The 21,879-nt window shown below is 38.7% G+C and overlaps 1 protein-coding gene and 1 pseudogene across 2 annotated transcripts; one reads left to right on the top strand and one right to left on the bottom strand.

The window, feature by feature from the left end:
• Positions 1–3,769: 3,769 nt before the first annotated feature.
• LOC135586330 (membrane steroid-binding protein 1-like) lies at positions 3,770–6,720 on the bottom strand (annotated as a pseudogene).
• Positions 6,721–13,866: 7,146 nt separating this feature from the next.
• Positions 13,867–21,623, top strand: LOC135603836 (DEAD-box ATP-dependent RNA helicase 8-like). Of its 2 annotated transcripts, XM_065094327.1 has the most exons (10): positions 13,867–14,310; positions 16,104–16,164; positions 16,731–16,965; positions 17,368–17,606; positions 18,397–18,648; positions 18,737–18,917; positions 19,957–20,045; positions 20,426–20,499; positions 20,594–20,744; positions 21,405–21,623. In XM_065094327.1, exons 1-9 carry the CDS (start codon positions 14,060–14,062, stop codon positions 20,670–20,672), a joined length of 1,461 nt encoding a protein of 486 aa, XP_064950399.1. In that variant the 5' UTR covers positions 13,867–14,059; the 3' UTR covers positions 20,673–20,744; positions 21,405–21,623. The 2 variants fall into 2 exon arrangements, with proteins under 2 accessions (XP_064950399.1, XP_064950400.1); XM_065094328.1 differs by lacking the exon at positions 21,405–21,623 and having other exon boundaries at positions 13,926–14,310; positions 19,949–20,045; positions 20,594–20,660.
• Positions 21,624–21,879: the final 256 nt, after the last annotated feature.

Raw genomic sequence — 21,879 nt, 5'->3', positions numbered from 1 at the left:
GTAGAGCTTTGATCCAAAAGGAGGATGAGTAAAGCAGAGATCTTGATTGACCAACTCAAATGACTTGATCTTAGAGCTGTCTTTCGGGAATTCTACAAGATATCTGATTAAAGACCAACAATAACTTGCATGACATGTAATGGTGGTTGAATTGGCTACCTTGCTCAACACTACAAGACAGAGGCTAACACAGTCACTCGAGGAAAAAGGATTTCCATTATTCTCTTGTTGCTTCTTCAAGTTTTAAACTTGCCTGCTACTTCAGAAGCATTCTACAGAAGGAACAAAAGGCCGGTCAGCAGCGTGGGGTAATTGAGACTCCACACCATGTTTCATCGGTTGTCTTCTGCTCACCAATCATGGCTAACATCAAAAATATTAGCACACAACCTTTCCTTGGAAGCTAGAGTACATTGATCTGCAGTTACCCCTGTCACAGGTGTTGGCCACCATTCTAGTGCATGGTACCAACTATATGATTACTACTTGCTATCCTCCGTAGTTTACACACCCCTTTCTCTCGTTACTTACTGAAAGGAGAAGGCTTAGAATTATGCTTCCTCGGAATGTAGATTACATACAATAACTATATCATTACAAGCATAGATGAAATAATAATGGTCTGTAACTTCGTTTTGTGCTCCAGTGGAAAGGAAGACGCAGTAACGTTCGCCAGACGCCGATCAGTTGTGCAGTGGATTTGGACCCTGAGGCACCAATCTCTTGGAAACTCCATGAATCGGGCGGAAGCGGATGCCATCGTCGTCGTCGTTGTCGCCGTGCTCTTGGGAAGGAGCAATCCGGGGGAACTCGCTCTTCCACCTCTTCACCTCTCGGTTGACCGTTCTTGCACGGCCGAGGCTGGCAAACTGCCCAGCCACCAGCAGAAGCAGGAGAACGAAGGCCATGCGCGGCAAAGGAGAGCTTGGCGACCTCATGGCGACAAGGCGAGAAGCAGAGCGAGGTAGAATCGAAGGCAGGCGAGACTATAAGAAGGTGGAGAAGCCTGCCCTGATGGGCCACCTGCTACAGCGAGCAGACTACCCATCAAAATGGGACATAAGCTTGCTCCAACTCGCTCAAGTATCCCTGCAATGCTGTTGTCATATATGATGAGTGTTGACTACGTAGGGGAAGGTGATTCCCCTCTTTTCCATTTGGCATCACATGGTAGAATATATTAATACTCCTTGAGCGTAATTTATCGACATGATCTTGACAACCCTGAAACCCGTGTGCCGAGGACCCAACGAGAGTGCCACCGCAGGACAAACGAGACCCAGCAAAAGAGCCAAGAAGAACTCAGATCGAGCTTAGCCGGTAATAATTAATACGAGTATAAAGGATTTACTGAGGTGTACTGTGTTCCCATCAATGCAGCATTGGAATTAAGGGTGGATCAATGAGATCCAGGCGACATGGGGCCCATCACTTGTACTCCAATCGCCGTCTTTTAAATAAGGTTTTAATGGCTTTGCCGACCGCTTCACATCTTATTAGCATTGAATAAGATTTCTGTAGCGATACTTTGCAGACCTTTCTGGAACCAGTAAGCAAGATGTGGATTTGGTAACTGTGGTGGAAGATTTGGCCATTAATTTGCAGCTTAATGTCAACTTTTCCTGTGACCTGATAATACTATCAGGTCTAAATTATGAGCATGAACTCACGTAGATAAATAGCGTACTCATCAACTATAAATTTTAGTAAATAATGTATATAATTCGATTACTTACATCCTAATTCACATATATTTCTTTCAGTAACCTTCATTCATTCAGAGAACTCAGGTTAAACACTTGCATCAGAATTACACACTTTGTATCTATTTATATACAATTAAATAAGATTATTTGTGTGCCAAATTTCATACGTCTGCAGAGCATGTTGACATATGTCATTTAGGTTAGGCAGGCTATGAAAGAGGTGGTTGATTAGTCGATGGTATTTGTTACACACACAAACTAGTTTGATCTGACCAATGTAGACAATGTGAGAGATGATGCACTAAACACCACACGTTTGCGAGACTACCCCAATGTCCGATAATGCCAATGGATGGCAGCAGTAATTTGGGACGTCATGCGGACATTTTATATGTGTAGTGCGCAGTAGTATGTTCAAAACATAATGAGACTCGCACTGACTGACTATTTCTCATTCTATAAATACGTCAATTAATTTTACATTAAAAAATTAAATAATTCTTAGAAAAATTACCATCACGATATAATAGTTGATGAGGGAATTAAAGATTAAATAGCCGACCCTAATAATTAGACACTATGAGTTCTTGTTGTTGATGCCGATGATGAGTCACATCGCGTTAAAGAGAGGCGGCAGGAAAAAGATGGCTCCAGCTTGCGCTCTCGATGGAGAAAGGCGACGATTTAACTCATCGTATCTAAGAACAATGACGCCGTGAAGAGGAAAAAGCAAAGCCTCAGCTCATCCTATTTAAGAACGATTTACTCCGGCTTGCTGAAATCGTTGACGTACAGTGAGTCTCCAATCTCCATTCAATAAGACGACGCCTTGGTCTCCATGTCAACCATTCTGCTGTGTCAGTAACAAGATGAACATCAGCTTTCTCATCCTTCGTTTTCGCACGGATGAAACAGACCACAGATTAGCTTCCTCGTTGCAGTCTCAAGAGTCCAGAGTTCTGCAATGCGGTACCTCTCTCTCTCTTTCTCTCTCTTGTGTGTGTGTGTGCATCGGAGGAATTAGAACTCTGCCCAAGCCCGAGTCGAAAAGATTTATGTGAAGGAAGATTCTCCTCCCACTTACAGATTGCCTCAAATATTAACATAATTCGCTACACAAATTGATTGTATGATTAGTCTCTCTAAGAATGTATCCTAACACTGCACAAGTCCAATAATCAACAAAAACGAATTTGCGCAAGGAGAAAGGATTCAGAATTGAATGAAAAATGATGTTTATAAAAACAACAATGACTCCAGGGCAGTCGATGAATACTGATGTTGCCCTCTTACATAGCAACTCAAAAAATAATATGATTCTATTTAATTAGATAAGATATATTAAGAATTCTGATGTTGCCCTCTTACATAGCAACTCAAAGAATAATCTATTTTCTGTTAGATTATATGATTTTATTTAATTAGATAAAATATATTATAGATATAATTAGATTTTGATTATGATTATTGATCAATAGAAAAAAAAATATATTTATTCTTCTGAACAACAATAAAAAATACGCATCGTAATATTATTAGATCTAATTTTATTTGACTTTAATCTTAACATAAATTTTTTTTTCTGCATTACAGATATTATAATTATAGATTTTATGTTAATATTTTTATCCAATCTTGGTAAAAAAAAAAATTACCAACTAACATAGAAAACACTATTCAATTACAGAATATTCACACATTGGTTGGTCCCGTATGACATAGAATGGAAGCTGAACACAAAAGGAAGATTTATGTAATGAGATATCACTGCTTCTAAAAGCAGCAAGGCCAACCAACCAGGCACAATGACACTTCAGTTCGTGAACTGTCCCCAATGATGCCATAGATCACACTACCATTACCATCTGATGGTATAACAATAGGCAATCACCCAATGACACATCCAAGAATATACATCCAGCATATTAGTGAAATCCCTACTTTCTTATATCAGGCTGGTTTTTATTAGTGAAAAACCAACATCTGCTAGCTGCTAAACATGAGGTCCAGAGATAGACAGACAAAGTACTGTGACACGAAAAACATTATATACTACTATCAATGAGGAATGATCGATGGAACTTGATCTCTAGTACTTCACCTTGCAATGATTTCCATTGATTATGCATTATGGACTGCTGCATCATCCTCACCTGACGGACCATTCTTCTTTACTTCATCCCTCTATTCTGCTTCATCAGCATGACTTGCAGGACCATCCTCCTTCGACATTTTGCTCATGTTCTGCTTTGGCACCAAGGGCTGCTGTAACATCTTCCTTTTGTGCATCATGATCTTCTCGACTGCTTGTACCTTTTGTGGTCTCAGCAATTCGTTCCATTGTGTCTGATGTATCGACATCAGACCCCTCAGTCACATTCACTGTCTTCTTGATTGTGCCCACTTTTACATATTTGCTCATGAACTTATATTCCCAGTCTTGCAAGGCCTCAAGCTCAAAGGGACCAAGGACAGAAATATCACCAGTCTAACTCTTTGGCTCAAAAGACGTCTTTGCTAGTGCTCTACTTGCATCTTTGCCAGCAAAAAGTGCATATGGTCCACCAGGTCCATAAAACATCCTGGGAACGACAGCACTGAAATGTAAAGATACGAAAGATATGTGATGCTAATGATGGTTGTCGACGATAAGCAAAAGCATACGTAGTTCAGTCTCAAATAGATGATGCAATACCTGTTCACTTTAGTGTCAGGCAATGTAAAAGGTAGCACGCATGCATTTAAAGGAAATTAGCAGCTAAAATTTAGTGTGTGCAGATTTAGGGGATCACGATAAGGCATTGAACAACAAAAATGTTCATTCAACCAAATTACCATCTAGACAAAGGCACAATTTAGACACTAACATACACCTATTGTGAAAAAGGTGTATGAAAAGAAAAAGGATGAATCCAGTGCACAAGACTCCTAAAGTTTCAGGAAAGAGGCTGTTTCATGCACATACAGCCTGTTAATAACAATGCTCAACCTCAGTTAACAATGAATATTGTCTACATGAGGTCATGCCTATACAGCCTCTTACACATTAATTGTAGGTAAAAAAAGAAAAACGTTTCAATTTCTGAAGATGGCAATCCACTTTTAGCCAACCACTATAGAGTACAAATAGAGACAGATTACTATATTACAAGGAACAAGCAAAACAATTTCCTGTCTTATCATTTTTCATTTAGAAAAATAATACAAAGTAGACTGTAAATATAGATGGTAGCACTTACTAATATCACAAATAAAATTTCTCCCAAGTGTATCAACCGTACAAAAATTATTGGCTAAAAGGAGGAAAATGTAGTTCAACTTAAAAAATCAAGTGCTCATTTGCTAGATGTCGCTAACAGATATGAAAACAACCATTTTCAAAGATGATATTCAGGTCACAAACAAGTAGAAGGACATAGAATCTGGCTTGGTAAAGTCAATGAATTCATTCGGCTGCCAACCGACTAATACTTTCAGAGAGCAGCATAAAGTTACAATTCAAGACATAAGCAGCAGGCAACGTACTTGATATGAAAGTTTACAAGCATACAATACAAAGTGAAGCTAAAATATCTAATTAAATGAGAATAGCTGGCCAGAAAGATTTAGAAAGAACAAATTAAAAAATAAGAACTAACATCAGTAACCATTAGCAGCTAATCATACCAAGTAAAGCGAAAAGCCTCTAACTACCAATATGGACTATATAATATGCATAGTTGCAGAAACTCCATAACAAAGACAAGATTATCAACTAAATCAAGCCTGATGGCTAAATCAATAGGAATATCCACAGCTGATGAGCTCAGAGTCTATGTCAGCTCAGAAGCAAATATCAAACAGTTATCCTTGCAACGCACAATAGTATGTAATAGCTTCCATTTCTTCAGGATTTAGATTGTTGTAAGCATGGTATGCAATTTCCAATAGTACTGGACGGTACATATCGGTCCGACGGTATACCGGTACACGGACCGTCTGCTATCGGACAGAACATGCTACAGTGCTACAGTAAGAGAAAAAATTATTTAAAATAATTCGGTACTCCTTGATATACCGAGCGATACATGGTACCGTATCATACCGAACCAATCTCGAAACATCAGTACGATATTGCATACCTTGGTTGTAAGCATAGTTAGGTATATTATAATAACATAGGATGAACATGCTATTTGATATAATGTAAAAACCAACCATAAGGAATCAATAAGCAGACAGTGACCTATGAAAAAGAATCCTAAAAGTTGTCCGCTTTTAATCTCATCAACAAAAGCTTACACCATCTTAAAAATTTAATGAGAACTTTTATACAAAAATCAAGAAAGAAAAGATGAAATTTAACTGATGGTCACTCAAAGTTCAATACTCAAAAAGCAGCGAAGGACATCAACAGAAAGGAAAAATTGGTCCAAATGAGAAGGGATCAGGTAAAGACAACCGACAGGCGGACAAGAAAAAAAGGCACTTGGCTCTAAACCTTAGCAGAACGAAACTAATCCACACGTGAAATTTGAGATGCAATTAGGGCTTAACCAAGAGATCCAAGGACAGACAGAGGGAATGGGGTGAAGACGGACCTGCTCTGGGTGACGTCATAGACCTGGCCCTTGATGGCCATGAGGAGCGGCTACTTGGGGCCGGAGCCGTCGTAGGCACGGAGCTCCTCCTCGGTGATCTCCTCAAGCTGCACGGGCAGCGGGAGGGGCTCTACCGTCTCCCGCTCCCCAGCACCCCGGTCCCGCGGCACCTGCGGCTGGGGCTCGAGGAACCCCGACACGGCGTAGTAGAAGTCCAACGCCAACGCCACCGCCACCGCCAGCACCGTGAAGAACGTCACCGGTGATGGCCCCATGTACGCCTCCACCGCGTCCTTCAGCGTCTCCCACGCCTTCGCCTCCGCCTCCGCTTCCGCCTTCGCCTTCCACATCGCTCCGCTCCATTCCTTTCCGTCTCCGCTCCATATCAACGTTGATACGTCTCCGATTCTGATTCGGACATCGTTCCGCGTCGTTGGCTCGCTTCTCCTAACCAAACCGAGAATGCCGCCTTATGATATAGTTAAATGTGGCTCGCTCCGCCCGGGGATTCACGGAAGGGTGATCTCCTGAAGTTTAATCTCCGCCGCTTATTTGATTTGACGACAATAAGTACGAATCAAAATGAACGCGTGGGATTCTACGATTGGAAATGTGAACTTTGTCTTGTTAGTGAAATTGCATCTCCTCGAACCCGACCTGGCGGAGATAGGTGGGGTATAGGTATGGCGAGTGCGTGGGAACGGTCCGTAGAAATGCGTAGTCAGCACCCAACAAATATTCTAGGAACTTAAACACTAAGATAAGGTGGTTATCCGAATCTCAAATTTAATTAAAATATTTATTGTTAAAAAATATTCTAACAATCAATCTCATCCCATCAAATCATCCCTCACGAGTAGTGATGTAGAAGTAATTATGGTCTATTATCCACGGAAGGTCATTTGGGTTAGCTCTGTTACCTTCCATGGACAGTAGTCTATAAGCGATTGTTAGGATCCACCCCTCCTAGATCGGTCCTTATGGACAATAATTCACGGGAGGCCATTTAGGCTTGTCGTCTCCCATTGATAAAACATCAAAGGAAAAGCGTTGCAATCATTATAGGTCTATTGCCCCTTAAGACAAAACGTCAAAGAAAATGTATTATAACTGTTATAGGTGATTCCCTCAATTGAATAGGTATAAAAGTCGACTCTTAGTGCCAACTCAAGGATCGGATCTCTCGACAATTAACCTCTTTGTCCTTCATTCCACTCCAAAAACTAACTTAGGCGTATGAGAAGTCGAGTCAGGAAACTCACCCTAACATTAACCTTTGTGCAGGAAACCATTGAGGAACCATACTTCTCACCTTGGCCCAGCCTCGGGACCACCTCGGACACCTAGATTCCAACCGAAGACCACCTCGGAGCCACCTCGGGTGCCCTAGTGTCCTCATCAGCCACCTTATAGGATTGTTACGTAGGTTTCTCGGACATTCTTGCACCTTTAAGTCCATACTAAATCGAGCAACTCACGGTCGATGGTACTCCCCCCATAATATTTTGGCGCTTGAGGAGGCTCCACCCCTAAGCCATAGTACATTAATATAAGGAGGGCAGCTACTCTCCTTTCATCAAGTGGATGTATTCATCTTGGCTCAAACACTAGGGCATTATTGGCGCTTATTCAATGATCTTGAACTCTCGCCTCTGGGGACAAGCATAGGGCACCTGGTTGTCCCCGTCGAAGCCTTCTTGAACCTCATGCATTAGGTTCAAGCATTCACAGGGATGATGCAAGTTATCAACTCACTTTTGCCCCAACTAGCTCAATAAATTATGACATCTTTACAACCATGACCAGTGTCTCAACTGCCAATCATAGGTACCCTGCAAGCTAATCACGTAAGTGATGACAAATGTAACATGATACACACTCTTTTTTGCTTATTATTTATTTGATATTTTTTTCACTTTATATTGTCTGTTGCATATATTGTGATATTCTTAAATCTATGTAATGAGAATCGAATTATGATAAAATCACGATAATGAGAATGATTCGTTTTAAACATAAACCCTAAATAATCTCAATTATAGATTACTCAAGAAGGACATTGAGATAATCGGATAAACTGAAGTATTGTATATCCGTCTATATGATGGAGGCAACTAGTCTTATAGTCGCTTATATGGAGACACTAAGGATATAGTGCAGGTGCTAATTGGAGAATGAGTTCGTTGATTGATTCGCTCATAGAATGTTGAATGGTTGATGATACCTTATTATCAGATAATGATTTTGTCGTCGTAGTAGTGTATTTGGTCCTTAGACTTGAGATACCAAGTTTATCCTGTATGAGTACTCAACTCTTTGATACCATACTTATATGTTTGGAAGTTTCAAATCTAGCACGGTCGTTATCGGGAGTGACAACCGATCTTATAAGGGCAATTGAGTGTCGATAGAAGATCATCCACTCTTGGTATCATGAGAGTAATATCCTATATGTTCTTGCTCAGGTAAATCCCTATAGTCATTCGAATTGAGAGAGAGAGAGAGTTCTCCCGTAATGGCCTAGTACGTCCATAGTCGACGAGTCGAGTGAATTATTATGAAGATAATAATTCACTAAGTTAGAAGGAGTTCTAACAGATATGACTCATGACCAGCTCGATATTAAGCCTAGAGGGTCACACACACATATAAGTGTTGCGACGAGTAAATGTTCGTATATGAGATATTCATTGTGTTCGTATATGAGATATTCGTTAGAGCTCTTATCTTATTGGATATCCAGTAAACTCATGAATTATTGAATTTTGTAGATAAGATCCAATAAGAGCCAATGAAAGATTATTGGGTAGTGATATATTAATCTGAGAGACCTGGATAGTTAGATGAAAATCCAGTACCTAATAAGGTAGGATCCATTAGGATTAAGTTGATATGGGACCTTTATAAATATAAGGGAACCATAGGGGCATAAGCTAGACCCTTTTTAGCTACCACCTCTTATACTCCTCTCTCCCTCTCCTCATTAGCCAACAACCCCAGTTTGGGATGTGTGGATAATAAGAAGAGTCGGCCCCTTCTTGATCATGTGGTGCTTGCAGAAAGGAGGATTGTGAAGCGATTTGAGAGGCGTATTCACAACGCTTGCTACGTGGATCATCGTTAGATAACAGGACAATTGACCTCCTTCATCCTCTCTCATAGATCTATAAGTTTTAAAAAATATATGATCTCCCTAAATAATACATCTTTCATATATGTGTTGTTTTTTGGTTTTGTTGATTTTTGCGTACTAATTTTCGCACGACGATAAAAAAACTTTTTCTGCGAGAAATTATGAGATTTTATTTTTTTTGTTCTTCCACTACGCATGTGATTCTGCCCTAGATTTCTTAACATCAACCACCACTAAAATCCATGCCCGTCGAGGTTCCCCTAATTAACCCAATGTCGATAACCTAGGACTGCTTCTAACTAGTTGAAATGTTGATCGGAGCACCATGCTCCCCAATAGTGGAATTCAGCACACTTCTACACTTGGGTTTGTCTTACTTGAGTCGGAGACCTAATCGACAAATTTGATGGTTGACTCCTTAAGGGCCGAACTACAATAGGTGGATCAACATCTAGAAAAGATACACTAGGAGTTCTAACGATCAAAAGGGGAAGGCACGGACAACCCCACCTTGGGCCACTCCCCATTCATTTAGAGCATTTAGGAGGAGCCAATCTCAATGAACTTTTATCTGCCATCACTAGAAGCCTTCTATAACATATTTGACCTAATGGAGCACACCATAGCTTTCCAAGCTCATATGTCATTATATGGTACATCGGATGCTTTGATATGTCAAACATTCCCAACGACATTGAGGGGCTCAGTGTGAGAATGATACAATCACTTGAAGCCACTCTCGATTTCATCATTCGCTCAGTTCACGAAGGAATTTGAGCCCCACTTCTTCAAGAAGATACACCGGAGGCCATCCATAGCAATGTTGCTTGGGTTGAGATAAAGAGAGGTCAAGACCCTCTCTGACTTCATCACACAATTCATTGGCAAAGTCCAAAGCATGTAAGACACCCTTCTTACATGCTTCTGGTTGTTAGTGGAGAGACCACCGATGACAATCCCCGAGATGCTCCAAAGGGTTAATCAATACATAGTTACAGAAGTAATGATCTCAGATAAGTAAGAAGAAACCCACAAAAGGCCATGTTAAGAATCACTTTAGGCACCAAATTCGAGCTTGCCACAAAGGAAACATGACTGACCCGAGATACCTCACCCGAGATTCTGGTAAACTCCCTTCAATATGATAATGATTGGGATATTCTCACAATTAAATGATAAAGAATTCTTGAAAGACTCATTGTTGATGAGGACCCCCTTAGAAATGAGGGACAAATCAAAGTACTATCTCTTCCATCGGAATTATGATCACAACACCGAGGAATGTCATGATTTGAAGGACAAGATTAAGGAGCTCTCTGTCAAGGACACATCGGGAGGTTCATCCATAAACCCCGAGAACCTTTACCTCGCTCACAAGGCCTAGTGGAAAGATAAATTGATATCATCAGCGGTGGACTTGTCTTAGGGGAGATAGTTCTTCGAAGTGGAAAGCTTACGCTCGAGCCACCATCGAGAAATGCACAAAGCCAAAAAAGGTGCAAAAATCACTTTCAAAAAAGAAGAGATGGATTACTTTGACACAAACCATGACGATATATTGGTGGTCTCCGTGAGGATGATCAACACTCGGGTAAAGAGGCTCATGATCGACATAAGTAGTTTTACTGACCTAATTTATTTCAACGCCTTTCAAAAACTTGGATTGTTAACTAACAACCTCTCCTCAGTGACATTTTCGCTAATGAGATTCACTAATGACTTATCTGCCCACTTGAGACTATAAGCTTACATGTCACATTCAGTGAAGAGTCCTACCCTAATATGCTAATGACCAAGTTTATTATGGTGGATATTCTCAAACTAGAAAACAATTATTAGTTGATCAACTTTCAACTAACTAAAAGTCGTGGTATCTACCTACCATATTATGATTAAATTCCCAATGATGATTGGTGTTGGGAACTAAGGAGCAACCCGAAAGAGTTCTGACAATGCTACTTGATGATAGCATCACTATCGAAGAAAGCTAAGTCTGAGTCATCGCCGATGGAGCCCTAGATTTTATCAAGCCTCTCCCTCACCTGAAGCTGATAGGGCAGATGAAGGTGTCCCTGGATAAGACTCGACCTGACTAGGTTGTTAAGATCATAGCAAGACTCCCTAAGGAGAATCATATATAACTTATCAACTTCCTTAGGAAAATCATCAAGGTATTTGTTAAGTCACAGAGGGACATGTTGGGTATTGATCCAAATATAGCTCAACATTGCTTGAACATATCCCCCCAAGGCCCAACCGGTAAAACAAAGGCCTCACAGGTTCACTCCCGAGTGCCAGCAAGCAATTAGTGCTGAGGTTGATAGGCTATCGAAAGCAAGGTTTATTACTAAAGTTTAGTACCCTTAGTGGCTTTCTAATATTGTATTAGTTAAGAAATCTAATAGAAACTAGAGAATGTGCATTGATTGAATCAATAACAAAGTCTGTCTGAAGGACAACTATCCTCAGATCGATGAACCTGTGGACGTCACCTTGGGTCATGAATTTATTACTTTTATGGACATTCTCGGGCCATAATTAGATCAAAATGATATCCTAGGATTAGGAACATACATTCTTCATTACCCACTTAGGCATATACTAGCATTTCAAACTAATAAACATGGGGGCAACATATCAAAAATGATGAACAGGATATTCAAGTACTAAATCGGGAGAAACATAGAAGTATGTGTAGATGATATGATAGTTAAAAGTAGAACGATTGACTCATACTTGGCAGACATGGCCGAGACATTTCAGATCCTAAAAAAGTTCAATATACACCTTAACCCATCCAAGTGCGCTTTCGAGATCAGTTCGAGAAAGTTTCTCGAATTCATCGTTCACCAAAGGGGAATTGATGCAAACCCCGAGAAGGTTCATGCCATAACCAAGATGCTCCCACCTTGGTCCATGAAGGAGGTGTAACAATTAATGAGATGACTAATAGTGCTTATTCGATTCTAATTCCGGTTAAGTAATAAGTGCCTACACTTCTTTCAGACGTTGAGGAATCCAAAAGACTTTTTATGGACCAAGGCATGTCAGGAGGCATTCGAACGACTGAAGCATCACCTCGCTTGGTTGTTGCAGGTCTCCTTCACCTTGAGCGAAGTGCTAAGTTTGTACTTTGCAGCTACCGAACATGATGTTAGCTCGGTGCTACTGTGGGACAACACGAGAGCCTAACAACCCACATATTACATCAATCATATGTTGAGTGAACTTGATGAATGCTACTCTTCCATCGAGAGACTAGCAATCATTGGTGTTGGTGACAAGGAAGTTGCATGCTTATTTATAAGCAATCCTGATATAGATGATTATTGACTAGCCATTGAGATAGGTCCTCTCACGATTTGATATCTCGGGGCGAATGCTGAAGTGATTGATAGAACTGAGAGAGTTTAACATCCAATACATTCTAAGGACCATCATCAAGGCTCAAGCATTAGCAGATTTCATATCAAAACTGACCCCCTCACTTGAGGTCGAGGCAGGCAAATGTGCCTCCCTGATATGGACTTTGTTCGTAGACAACTCAGCTACTTTAGAAAGGGGATGAGTTGAGCTCATTTTGAAGGGCCTGAGCAACCAAGTGTATGAGCAAGTCCTTTTGTTCGAGTTTAAATCTCTAACAATGAAGTCGAGAATGAAACACTTCTATCGAGGCTTTGACTCACTCGTGAACTTCAAATGGAATACAAGGGCTAAGTTACCCCCTCACAAGGCAATGACATGGAGGCAGTTACAACCTATTGAGCCCTATGGACAATAGTCCACCCAAGACCATTCGGGTTGGCCCTATCGATCTCCGTGGGTAGTAGTCTATGGGTAGTCGTTCAGGTCTGACCCCCTCTTGGTCGGCCTCCATGGACAATAGCTATGAGAAATTGTTCAGACCTAGCCCATGGGAAAAACACCATAGGAAAGACATTATGATCGTTATAAGTGATTTTCTTGATCAGACAAATATAAAAGTCAACCCAAGAGTCGAATCTTTCAATAATTAACCTCTTTGTCCTTCATTTCACCCTAGGAGCTAACTTGAGCGTCAGAGGAGTTGGGTTGAGAAGCTCCCCTCAACAGTGACTTTTGTGCAGAACCCACTAAGGAATCAAACACTATCTCAAACACTTGAATTCCAACCGAAGACCACTTTGTAGTCATCTCAAGTGTCCCGATGTCCTCGTCAACCACCTTATATGATTATAATTATAGCACTATGACTAATGTTTCACGGACTCGCCCATAATATTTATGTAGTTATTGTTAGTCCTAATATTACGATTGAAGCAGAAGTAAAATAAGGAAAAATAAAAATGGTAAGGAAAATAAACAGAAATATTTAAATTATACACGTGTGATGCGTGCTTAATACCATTAGCAGTTTTACTATTAATACTCGAAGGGCTGCATCGTCATTCCATTCGTCGTCGACGCCCTAAAAGCAAAAGAAAAGGGATGCAGTTGTAGGGAAAGAAACCCTATCACTTCCCATCCATTGATCTCAAATCCTTCCCTTAGTTTCGCTTGCAATCTTTCGATCTTTGCCCTGCGATCGACGAACTGTTGCTTCAATCGCAACTTTCGGTTCTTTCTTCCTTGCGTGATATAATTGTTTCGGGAAGTCGTAGATGAATCCTCGAAGTAGGTATCCTCCGCCCGGCATGGGCAACGGCCGAGGGGGCGGTGCGAGTACGAACCCTAATTTCTATGCAAGGAGCGCTCACCAGCACCAGCAGTATGCTCAGCAGAGTCCGGCGCATGGTCAGCCACGCCAGCAGTTCCAGCAGCAACAGCAGTGGTCGAGAAGGAATCAGCTTGGAGGTGACTTTGGTGCTGGCCAAATAGTGAAATCGGTTCAATCTGAGGCCACTAATACGAGGTATACAGGAAGGAAGGGTCCTTGATTAAAATTGCTGGTTATGTTTGTAAATTCCCTCGTAGGCTTTCACTTCTTGAATACTTGAAAACTACCTCAGAGAATCGAATTATGTGGTCCGCCATTAATTGTTTTAACCAGCGGGTGTCATTTGTTAGAGACATTGCAGTTAGGGCCAGTAATGATCAGGTGATTTCCAGCGTAAGTTGTGATCTCTAACCCATCCTGTCGGAAATGATAGTTTTTTCCCCTGCTTGTGCCGGGTTATTTTGACATTTGTGTCTAATGTTCTGCATAAAGTTGTCAGAATGATGTAAGATTGTGTTTTGTCTTATGGTTTGGTAGTTGTCGAATTTTGGGATGTTCCAATATAAATTTTAGTGGACCACATCTGGAAGTTTTGGGGAGAGAATAATTCAGAGTCAAAATCTCTATAAAATGGAACGTGGTGAAATAGAAAGATTATTTCTCCAAAACACTTTCTTTCTACTTCTCATTAGTGGAGTCATCTGGAGAGAAACTGAAAAGCAGAGAAAACCCATACCTTTTATTTCTCATTGTCTCTTCCATATGCCTAATTGCCTATAAAATTAACTTATCTAGGCCGATGGGATAATTGATAATTAATTTATTGTGCATGAACTACTAGTCTAAAATGTTTAATCTCAAGTTAACAATACTCCATCTGTCAGATCCTTATAAGTCACTCTAAATATTTGTTTATTTTGATATGAGGTTAAACCAGTAGTCATGGTTAAATCTTTTCATTTCTTCTGCATGAGGTGTATATTAATTAATACCATTATCCTTCTGGATTTTTTCTACCAACATATTGCATTTTGCTGCTTGAAGGGAGAAAAAAAAGATAAAAATAACGTAGAAGATGAAGTTTGCCTTGTTTATGTAGAAAATATTGTTTTCCTTCTTTAGGTCACATAACCTAGTGTTTAGTACATATACAACTATGTAGGACATAATTGATCTAGGATTGGTCCAAAGGATTCCTTTTTACCCCAAAGGAGATGGTGTCTTATTTGACTGGTATTTTCAGCAACTAGTAATCTCAATTGCCGGATACTTTTGATGCTATTAGGGAGTTTTTGGGCAATGTCATCCCATTTGTTCTTTTATCAAGTCTTTCTTGTACTAAACTAACCAGTTCACTTTGGGACGTTTTGCTTGATGAAAAAGGTGCTCCAAATTGATTTGAACTTTTTTGGTCCAGCGAAAATGGAAGAAAGTCAACCTTCGGAAAGTCCCAGCCCCTTGATTTTGTCTTTTTTTTTTTTGCATGGTTTTCTGGTTATTGTAGCTGGTGTTATTTGTGTATGTTTCTTTCTTTTTAGTATTGACTTTTTTTAACCAAGCCAAATAGGATGGTTCTATTTAAAAAACAAAACTTAGTATGACATGATCCAATATAATCTTTACTTTTCCTGCCCAATCTCACCTGAACCATATGATCTAGTTAAATCAATACAATAAATTAAAACCAAACCAATTAAATATGGTTCAACTAAACCAACCCTTTTTTTAACCATGACAAAAGAATGAAGTAATGCCTTTCTCTTCTATGATCCCTCATATTTAATCTATTTAAAATAATATTAAAATGTCATCATATTGAAATTTTAAAATTTGAGTTATTGCTTAGGAACTGCTTTATCAAATATTCATGTTGTTATTTGGTTCAATTTATTTGAGTTATACATCATTCTTTGTTGCAAAATCAGTTAACACATATTGGGATTTATACTTTTGTTCCTTTTTTAATAAATTGATCTTGATGGTTTCAGTTTGCAAGATTGGAAGGCACAATTGAAAATGGCACCTCCAGACACACGCTACAAGACAGAGGTAAAATTAGTTCTTATCTTTCTGTGACTAAGATAAGGGAATAACATTGGCTTTTGGAAGTTTCTTGCAATTAAATAAAGTAATGTATCTGCTAAAAACGTTCAACCAACTTCCATTATGATTTCTAAAGGTGCTTTTGCGCATGGGTTTCTTATCTTGAATAAATAGGCTAAGGATGCTGGTTAAATACTTGTTTTCGCTTATTGTAATATGTAACATCTAAAACACTATCTTTATGTCCGTCTGCTACACTTGCCAATATACACAAGAATATAATGTACTATTGTATATTATGTCGCATAGGTATCCTCTGTCTATATCCATGCTTCATATTTGTCCTGTAATGATTTTCAAGCTTAACCTTCTTATTCATAGTACATGGTGCTAATGTTTAAGTAGCACTTTCTGTTATGTTTGTTAACTGATATAAATATGTAACCTTCTTTCATCTTCCATTGGAGTATAACACAAACATATAATAATTTTGGAGCATTGTTGATTTCTTGGCGAGTCACTTTTTTGATAATTATCTACAACTGTCAAAATGTTGGACATATATTTGCCAGGATGTGACTGCAACCAAGGGGAATGAATTCGAGGACTATTTTCTGAAGCGAGAACTGCTTATGGGAATATATGAGAAAGGTTTCGAAAGGCCTTCACCAATTCAGGAAGAAAGCATTCCAATTGCACTCACTGGCAGTGACATTCTTGCCAGAGCTAAAAATGGGACTGGAAAGACTGCTGCATTTTGTATTCCTGCACTTGAGAAAATTGACCAGGATCATAATGTCATTCAAGGTTTCTCATTATACTTTATTTTTATAAAAGTACAAACAAATTGTTCATCTATTGAATTTTTTTAAAGTTTTATACTTTTTGAGTATTAGTGAGTTTTATCGCACTTGCATGTCTTGCTTTGTCTTTTTTTATTTTGTGTAGAGGTTATATTTTGGCTGCCTCTTTGGTATCAAATATTTGAGTTTGATGTCCAACCTTATGCAGATCATTTCTGATAAGTTTTGTAATGCAGATTTGATATGCATGCTGCATAATTTCTAGTGCATCATACTTGATCTGCATTAGTAGATGACATCAAGAAGATTACACCAAATATATTCATGTAAATTGTCTGTTGTGGCACTGAAATTGTTGCAGGTTCTATTTTTCTCCACCTAATGATTGACAATTTTTCATGTTCAGTTGTCATATTGGTTCCTACAAGAGAGTTAGCTCTTCAGACATCACAAGTTTGTAAGGAACTTGGGAAACATTTGAATATTCAAGTCATGGTTACTACTGGAGGAACCAGCTTGAAGGATGACATTATGCGTTTATATCAACCTGTTCACTTGCTTGTTGGAACACCTGGTCGAATTCTTGATCTTGCACGAAAAGGTGTCTGTGTTTTGAAGGATTGTTCAATGCTTATTATGGATGAGGTAATATTTTGAAGCTTAGTCTAGCTTTGCCATTCTGAGTGGGAACTTTTGCATGGTTATTGAAGTTACTATATTGTACTAGAAACCCTATATTCTCATCATATTCTGTTTCTTAAAAAAGCTTTTCCTCAAATATTTAAGGTTCTTGGGCATATCTCTCTCTAATGCGAATCTCTTATAGATGATGCTGACTGCTTTTCTTTTTGTTAATTTTTCATTTGGATTCATCTGATTTGAGAATATATGTCTCGCTCATTTTTACTTCTGATGAACCTGTTTGTGAAGATTTCCCTAACCATATGGATGGAAAGAAAGAAAGAAAGAAAGAAAGATATATATATATATATATATATATATATATATATATATATATATATATATATATATGTTGGCATAGATGTTCTTTTTCCTCATAAGCAGGGTAGAAAATATTATACAGATAATTTGATATATATATAAATGGGATGTTAGCTTGCATTACATTTAGCCTTTAATTATTACCTGTTTTATTAATAAAGTATTCTTCTTTGGATTTTGTAAGTTGCATTGTGTTTAATGTAATTATTTTTGAAAGGATTATTTGTTCTTGGAAAATCTTTTAAGTTAAATTTCATTGTAAAATCAAATTTATTTATTTGATTCTTGAAGTGTTACAATGTTAATCATTAATTGCTTCTGCTCACTGCTGTGGTCAACATGTAACTTTCAGTGTTCTCGTTGCATTTGTTATGTTTTTTTCTTTGCACACATGTTCTTCTCTGATGGCAGATACATGTTTTTCATTTCTCAGGCGGATAAACTTCTCTCTCCTGAGTTCCAGCCGTCTATAGAGCAGCTTATTCAGTTTCTTCCTGCCAATAGGCAGATTTTAATGTTTTCCGCAACATTCCCTGTTACCATAAAACATTTTAAAGACAGATATCTTCCAAAACCATATATTATCAATCTAATGGATGAACTGACACTGAAGGGAATAACACAATTCTATGCTTTTGTAGAGGAAAGGCAGAAGGTTCAATGCCTTAATACCCTTTTCTCAAAGGTTTGTCCTCAGTTAGGAGTGCTTTGTCTTCTGAATGTTCTTCATAGTTCATAGATCTGACAATAGTGAACGTTTTTTGTTTTGACAGCTGCAAATTAACCAATCTATTATCTTTTGCAATTCTGTTAACCGGGTGGAGCTATTAGCAAAGAAGATCACTGAGCTTGGTTATTCATGCTTTTACATTCATGCTAAGATGTTGCAAGATCACAGGAACCGCGTCTTTCATGACTTTCGCAATGGTGCATGCAGGAATCTTGTCTGTACAGGTATGACATTGTTGTCAGAAGTCCTTTTTTAAACTTCTATTTAAAATTAATTTTGTGGATCTCTGGATTCACTAGTTGTTAGAATCATGTTGCAATTTTCTTTTTCATCTGATACATTTCATACATAAACAATGACACCTATTGCTTGTGACTTTGTGCCTAGTTTATGTATCATGTCTCATGGAGGGTCATGGCTTTCCCATCCCTTGTGACTTTTGAGAAAACTGGAAAACATGTAAAGTTATGCACTTCAGTAGGTATCACTGCATTTATTGTGGATTTGCCATGCTCTTTTTTCTAACCACTTCTGGTTGATACTTGACCTGAACTAAATGCACCATCCTTTTTCTTCCTCTCCCTCGTCTTACTCAGTTGGAGGTAATTGTGGATCCATCACGTTAAGGTGGGAAGTGATATACAATATATGAGGCACTTATGTATAATGAACCATTCAATGTTTTATGTAAAACCTTGTCCACAACTTTACTAACAACCAGATTAAACAGATAAGCTATCCACTGCTTAGGAATTTGCCTTGTGTTGATTGCTAGATGGACCAATGTGGTCCTTGGTGACGTTGAAGAGAGCACTCTGGCTTAATGATGTTCCTTAGCTGTCTAAGCAAAAGACCATCTAAGTCCTGCTTGGAATGTGGCTACCCATCGCTTAGGAGTTTGCATAGTGTTGATTGCTGGATGGACCATTATGGTCCTTGGAGAGGTGTGAAGAGGGTCCCCTTGTCTAATGATCTTCGAGTTGTTTAGGCCAAAAAAAACCTATCCAGTCCTGTTTGTAATGTGCTATGGAGTCACCGACCCTCAATGTACTTCTCCATGCATTTCTCCTTCAGGACACAAACTGACCTGCTGAAACTCTTGGAATCTGGGAAACAATAATCCCTGGGTTTGGTACAATACATCGCAGCTCATTGTAAAGAACTGAATTGGTGTTTATTACAAATTGTATCTGTCTTCATTTCATGTCACTTTTTATATTAAGATGCTTTTCTACCTTGTGACATTTTTGCCTAGCTTTGCAGATCTGTTTACAAGGGGAATCGATATTCAAGCTGTTAATGTTGTGATCAATTTTGATTTTCCAAAGAACTCTGAGACGTATCTGCACAGGGTATGTTTTGACAACATACTGTTTATGTTAGTGTTCTATCTGCAATGCCAGTTTACTGGGCATGTTAGCCAACATGAACTGCTGATTAAGTAGTTTTTCTTCATCTGTTCAGATGGGAGGGAAAATAAATAAATAAATGAGCTGCCAATCCACAAGATTAATCGGAAGGATCCATGTGTTTTTGAATTCGTCTAAATTCACAGCGGTCATTGCCTCGAATTTACTTGTCCATCGTTGGATTAATTAACAGATTTGCTTATTTGCTACTTGGATACACTCTTTTATTGTCTGAAATTTTCTATGCTTGTGTCCTAAAAACAATAGAAGTTTTTAATATTGAAATGAACCTGCTGAGACTAGCAGTTGTTGGACAATTTCAGGTTGGTCGTTCAGGCAGATATGGTCACCTTGGTCTAGCAGTCAATCTTATCACCTATGAGGATCGCTTTAACTTGTATGATCATTTATCAATCCGCAAAATGCTAAAACATTCTTCTTGTCTTTAGTTCATCTTTCTCATGACATGAAAAATAATCACCTAATGCCAGGTATAGGATTGAGCAAGAACTCGGAACAGAAATAAAGCAGATTCCTCCGCAGATTGATCAGGCTATATACTGCAGGTGATCTGCAACGACGACTATTCTGATATTTTCATGGCGAATAACTAGAAGACTTCTTGTAAATATGGCGTGCCAAGTATGGAACTCTTTCACACTTTTAATTTCCATCTACAACTTGGTCCTTTCAATTAGTTGTGGAACTTGTCAGATTCCAAATTTACATTTTCCATGTCATCCAGAGTCTTGTTCAGGGCTGTCATTCGGTGATTATTTCATTGCCTTCCATAGATTGTTGTTTTTTTATTTGAGAGTATTAATTATATTGTTCTTATCGATCAATAACCATCAGTGCCACCATAAAAAATAAACCACCATGTCCAACCATTTGGGGTTGGCTAGTTGGATCTATTCCCCCATTTAGCATTATAAATGGCATCACTTGTCCATGCCACCACTAATCATAATTGTATCTTTTTTTCTCACCAGTGAATCTGTGAAGAATTGTGTATACATTTATGAAGCTACTTTCATCTAGAAAAAAAATTGCGTTTCCTATTTGCTCTTATTGATCACAAAGTGAACTAATTCTTTGCATTAAATTCCTTCTGCCTTGGATGTTCTCTGCTAATCTTGAAAATTTGTCACCTTTGTTCATCTTTTAAGCAAGTCAGTCGAGTAGATATGGTATTTAAGTGCATGAATATATGGCCATGTAAAAGCAAATGGTCCTTTTTGATGGATTTAATATTAGTTTCTCTGTGTGCCTGACATCTTCTCTCTTTGCGCATGTATACAGGGTTTGTTTTGTCACCTTGTCCGTGGTCTCCTAGTGGTGTCTGATGGCACATTGGAGATGTCATTATCAGCTCTTATTTTAGGCTATATGCTGATACCCATTGGTGACTTCATAACATGATTGCTGTTGTCTTTGTATGTTTGTCATATCAGTATTGGATTCTAATGGTACTCAGGCTGAAGAAGGTTCTAAATTGCTTGTACTAGTTTTCCTTTTTCATGTTGAACGAGTACTGATGCTTATTATCTACCATATGCATTAATCTAAAATAGAATTTAAAATGATTAAAGATCAATCCATCTGGATTTTATGTCTAATCAATCTGGATCCGATCTGTTTATGGGTAATGCTATCACCTTGATGTCGTTGATCGGAGGGTCAACATGACTTGATTTTGTTCCGAAAACATAACCTCGTCTCGATGGCTCACGTGACAATATGAGAGGTGGTTGGAGTGAGGGAAGATTAAAGCAAT

This window comes from Musa acuminata, chromosome BXJ1-2 (genome assembly GCF_036884655.1).
Source record: "Musa acuminata AAA Group cultivar baxijiao chromosome BXJ1-2, Cavendish_Baxijiao_AAA, whole genome shotgun sequence".
NCBI lineage: Eukaryota > Viridiplantae > Streptophyta > Magnoliopsida > Zingiberales > Musaceae > Musa > Musa acuminata.
Note: the sequence above shows the minus strand (reverse complement) of the source record. Positions and strands in the feature narration are given on the sequence as shown.

What these genes read in the sequence shown, in the direction of transcription:
- LOC135603836 (XM_065094327.1), top strand. Translation starts at nt 14,060, where the DNA reads ATGAATCCTCGAAGTAGGTATCCTCCGCCCGGCATGGGCAACGGCCGA. An exon ending in CAATGCTTATTATGGATGAG is followed by an intron (nt 17,607 to 18,396) that starts GTAATATTTTGA and finishes TTCATTTCTCAG; the next exon opens with GCGGATAAACTTCTCTCTCC. An exon ending in CAGGAATCTTGTCTGTACAG is followed by an intron (nt 18,918 to 19,956) that starts GTATGACATTGT and finishes CTAGCTTTGCAG; the next exon opens with ATCTGTTTACAAGGGGAATC.